Genomic DNA, 5,000 nt, shown 5'->3' on the forward strand with positions numbered 1-5,000 from the left:
GCAGCTCCTTCGAAACCCCGGGTTCGTCCGTCGGCTCCCAGGGCGTGCGTCCGGGCCACTGCCGCTCCTGCCTGACCAAGCTGAGTGGCTACTCGGGCCTGTACACGGTGCGGCCCCCGCAGGCCCGCTGCGACGCCTGCGCCCACCTCGGCAACCTGTACGACATCAGCGAAGACCACCTGAACTACTCCCACGCCGCCGACATGTTTGCCCACTTCCTGCCCCAGAGCCAGCTGGGGATGGTGGGCGAGGGCGACGACCTGGTCAGCCACTTCGAACCGGCGCCCTGCTCGCCGTCCGCCCTGACCGCCGCCTCCTCGCCCGTGGCGCAGCATTTGCAGCTGAGTCGCCAGCACTCGTACGAGAACGTGCTTCCGGATGGCGTCGACCACCTGCGGGGCCTCAGCCTACCGGATCGGGACCAAGAGATGACCCTGGACGAGGGCGCCTACGCCAACGTGCTCACCATGCGCTCCGACCGCCCCTTCAGCGGCCGCAGTCCGCCCTCGCCATCGCCCTCCCACCACCACAGCTTGGACGCCCCCCTGCCCCTGCCCCGCCGTTCCAAGAGCCTCTTCCCCGACCGGCCCTCGCACAACCCCTTCCTCCAATCGGCCCCCGGCACGGCGCAGCGGGAGTCCTCCGGCCACGCCCATACCGTCGCCCAAACCGCCACCCGGCCGCTCTACAAGCAGCGCCTGCCGCTCTCGCTGACCCTGGGCAACCCCGGAGGCCACTACAGCAACCACCACGTGGACCCGCAGGTCTTCTACCCCCAGCAGGAGACTCCCGTGGTGGCCTACATGGTGCCGCCCGCCGCCGCCCAGCCCATGAGCTACGTGACGGCGCCGCGAGCGTCCAGTGCCGGCGGCAACCGGCCCCGCCTGTACCGACGCATGCCCAGCATCGAGTCTGACGTGTGAGACTCGCCACTTCCTGTCACTCGCTCACACACAAGGAATTCTGGAACACCCCCGTGCCCCCCGTGCCCCCCCCGTGCCCCCCGCCCCTTCCCGGGACCAAGGGGAGACACCCACCTCCCCGGCCCTCCCTTTTTTTGGGTCTTGTTTGAGCACGTTACACAGCAATCGAACCTACAGACGGACTCCAAAGTGGCAGTGTGTTCCGGGATCCCGATGGCCCAACACACACACACACGCACACGCACACACGCACACACACACACACGCACACGGGGAAAAAGACTGTTTGCTAATGTTGATGTCAGCCAATTGAACATTCCGAACAAAATCAATAATTTTGCGGGGAGGTGAAAAAAAAATGCTCTCAGGATGAGGCGTGGTCCGAGGGGACCCAAGATGGACACACACACACCAACATACTATATATAGCATTTAGCATCCTAGCTTCCTTCCTCTCTTAGCTCCTAGCCTTCAGGTCACACACTTGCATGCTTCCTCGACGGCCCTGCGCGACACTCACACACACGTACCGTATGCAGGGTCATATATGCGCACGCACGCACGTGCGCACGCACGGGGTGTGCGTGCACGTGTGTGCGTGCGCGTGTGTGTGCGTGTGTTTATGTGTGTGTTGATGCAGTGAGCTAGCCTAGCCTTTGTGCACTTTGTACATTTTCTAACCTGCCACCAAACACGAACCAAAAACACTTTTTGATACTCACACAATTGGCTGGATTTGATGTTTTCTCTCTTTTCTTTTCTTTCTTTTGTGTTCTTTTTTTCGGCGAGTGTTAGCTAACGAATCCACGATCATATTCCTTTTTTTAGCGGTTTCATTTTTACACGTACGCGCGAGTGTGCGTTAGGCCTTGATAGAGCTATAGATTATAGCCGTGCTTTCAAAAGTCGCCATTTTGCCAAATCTTGTTTTCACTCGACGGAAGGTCCCGGAAGGTCCCGGAAGATGAAGGCACAACGTGCGACACATGGATTCTGGAACAAAAATAAATAAATAACACTGTGTCGGAAACCAGGATCACACACACACACACACACGCTGTGTCCCAATTGAGGGTCTCAGGCAGGTCCGGCCTACATTTTCTACTGAAGTCAAGTAAAAAAAATATAATAATAATTCAAAGGTGAAGAAAAATAATTTCTGTCACCTACCTTCAAGTACGTCCTTCAGAGGTTGCATTTGAATTAGGCAAGCCCTTGTGCGGTCTTATGGACCTTCAAATGTCTCAGGATGGATTTGAAGAGGCCTTTAATTTGGGTCCGGTCTTCAAATGCAGCCTTCTTCCAGTGACACTCTTACAATGTTATGCTTCTTAAAATGTGGCGTGCTGAGGATGGGTTCGAAGGAGCCCAAGATTTGGGACAGCATTTATACAACAGCGTCCTGTAAATGTGTCCTTCAAAGGCTGCGCATGGCATTATGTTGTCACGCGCCTTCACGTGCAGCCTCCATGCGGATGTACTGAAGAAGCTTTTGATTCAAGACAGCCTTTGCGTTGCGCTACGAAGTCACCGATGCTCAAATGCAGCCTTCTTCCAATTAGACCACGTTTGTGACAACATCATAGGCCTTCAAATGCAGCTTTTGAGGGATTCATACAGTATTACTTGTGATTTGGATCAACTCTTTGTGAGACGTTACGGCATCAACCTTCAATTGTAACCTTCGGAGGCTGCTTTTGAAGGAATCTTGGATTAAGAGCAACCTCCATGCATCCATCCATTTTCTTAACCGCTTTTCCTCACAAGGGTTGCGGGGGTGCTGGAGCCTATCCCAGCTGGCTTCGGGCAGTAGCCGGGGTACACCCTGAAATGGTTGCCAGCCAATCGCAGTTAAGAACAACCTTTAATTGCCAAAATAACGTCATCAACCTTCAATTGTAACCTCCGGAGGCTGCATTTGAAGGAATCTTATTTTTAAGCGCAACCCTTAATTGCCAAAATAACGTCATCAACCTTCAATTGTAACCTCCGGAGGCTGCATTTGAAGGAATCTTATTTTTAAGCGCAACCCTTAATTGCCAAAATAAATGTCATCAACCTTCAATTGTAACCTCCGGAGGCTGCATTTGAAGGAATTTTATTTTTAAGCGCAACCCTTAATTGCCAAAATAACGTCATCAACCTTCAATTGTAACCTCCGGAGGCTGCATTTGAAGGAATCTTATTTTTAAGCGCAACCCTTAATTGCCAAAATAACGTCATCAACCTTCAATTGTAACCTCCGGAGGCTGCATTTGAAGGAATCTTATTTTTAAGCGCAACCCTTAATTGCCAAAATAACGTCATCAACCTTCCAATGCAGCCTTCTTCCAATTAGGACCACCTTGTCATGGCGTCGTCTGCCTTCAACTGCCTCCTCCAAACGATGTTGCCCTCAACAGGGACACGGCCGGAGCTGCTGACAAAAATACTCTTGTAACTTTGAATGAGGACTTTTTGAGGGCGCCAACCAGGATTTTGATGTCAGAAGCGGATCGACGTTCCCCCTCTTTCAAACTGTCCTTCTCGCACAAACACACGCACACACCTTGTTGCGCCGGATCTCATGTCGTGGCTGCACACACACAAAATGGCCTCGTGTGAGAAATATGCACAATATCAGGTTGCAATACGATGACGTTTATGTACAGACATTTTTTTTTGGTTGCTTTCTTTCGGGTTTGCTTGGACCGGGGCGGTACCGATGCTTCATTTCAATGACAATTTTCGCTTCTTATGACGATAAACGGGCATGTTTTTGATTCTCCTGTGAGCGTTTTTTTTTTGTTTTTGTTTTTTGGATTTCTTTGATTTGGATTCCTGCTGTGATGTCAGCGGTCGTCGGTCGGGCACAAGGGAATCCACGAGGAGCGCGCGGTTCCGAGCCCGCCCACCCGCTTCTCTTTCACTACCAGTTTGTGCTGTTTCACCTCCTGTGTGTGTGCGTGTGCGTGCGTGCGCGTGTGCGTGCGTGCGCGCGTGTGTGTGTGTTTTACACCAAGCAGGCATTTATTATATAAGACAATGGATGAAGTTTGTGTGTGTGCGTACTTTCCTGTTCTGTTCTTCCCTTCATCCCACTCGTAACATTTGACCCACTCATATAACACAACACACACACACACCGCTGTGTGTGCGTGTGTGTTGTACCATCACTGGAGATTTTTACACTTTTTTTAATTATTATTTCAAGTTCAACTTGCATGACTGTGACTCGTGTTTCTGGTGGTTTCATTTTTTTTTCAATTATTATTGCATTTATTTTCGGACCAGGGCGCGCGCACACACACCAACACACGCAAACACGCACACGCACGTTCTATGCTGGTGTTGTGTGTGCGTGTGCGTGTGTGTGTGGTCATCAATGATGTGTGCGCGCGCGTGTGTGTGTGTGTGTGTGTGCTGTTGTTCTCACTTGTGTATAAGTTCAGGGGTTTCTAAGCTACTGGTTGTGTTGTACATAAGACTTGTCACTCAGTACCTCTGTACAATGTGTAAATAAGTAAAGGTTACATTTTTCTATGTCTTGGTGTCTTTCATTGGACGTTTGGTCCCCGGCGGGGTGCGACCGTGCGCTAAAAAAAACGCCCATCTTCACATTCGTTTGTCCATTTTTCTTTGGTTTTCCCCGAGACGAAACGTGCGAAGGGACAATCCTGGCGCTGGAAAAGGAAAAGTCCAAACGACTGAAAACGACGTCAACAAATATAATCGCAATCATGCGAGAAGACAATCCGGGAGCTAAATGAGGAAAGCCATCCGAAAACCGTGTGAAGAAACATGCTAACAATCGAAAGCAAGCTAAAGAAAGAAAAAATCCCTGAAAAGAATGCAAAGAAACAAGGAGGAGAGAAACATCTCAAAATGATGTCAAGAAACACGCTTGGAATCATCTAAGGCACAGGTGTTAAAACTCCGGTCCTCGAGGGCCGCAGTCCTGCAGGCTTTGCATGGTTTCCCTCTTCCAACGCAAGCTGATTCCAACCAACAAGGATCATTATGCAAAACTTGCTGATGAGCTGATCATATATCAGCTGTGTTGGAGAAGGGGAACATCCAAAACCTGCAGGACTCTGA

General features: G+C 50.9%; 1 protein-coding gene across 2 annotated transcripts in view; it reads left to right on the forward strand.

Moving 5' to 3' along the window:
* Positions 1 to 4,445, forward strand: part of grin2ab (glutamate receptor, ionotropic, N-methyl D-aspartate 2A, b) — a 132,955-nt gene extending 128,510 nt beyond the window's left edge. For both annotated transcript variants that reach the window (XM_086082491.1, XM_086082492.1), the window contains one exon: positions 1 to 4,445. This exon is cut by the window's left edge and continues 17 nt beyond it. In XM_086082491.1, coding sequence (XP_085938617.1) covers positions 1 to 923 — 923 coding nt within the window. In that variant the 3' untranslated portion in view covers positions 924 to 4,445.
* The last annotated feature ends 555 nt before the right edge of the window (positions 4,446 to 5,000 follow it).

This window comes from Leptonotus elevatus, chromosome 8 (assembly GCF_054856555.1).
Source record: "Leptonotus elevatus isolate MCC_2025b chromosome 8, RoL_Lele_1.0, whole genome shotgun sequence".
Lineage (NCBI taxonomy): Eukaryota > Metazoa > Chordata > Actinopteri > Syngnathiformes > Syngnathidae > Leptonotus > Leptonotus elevatus.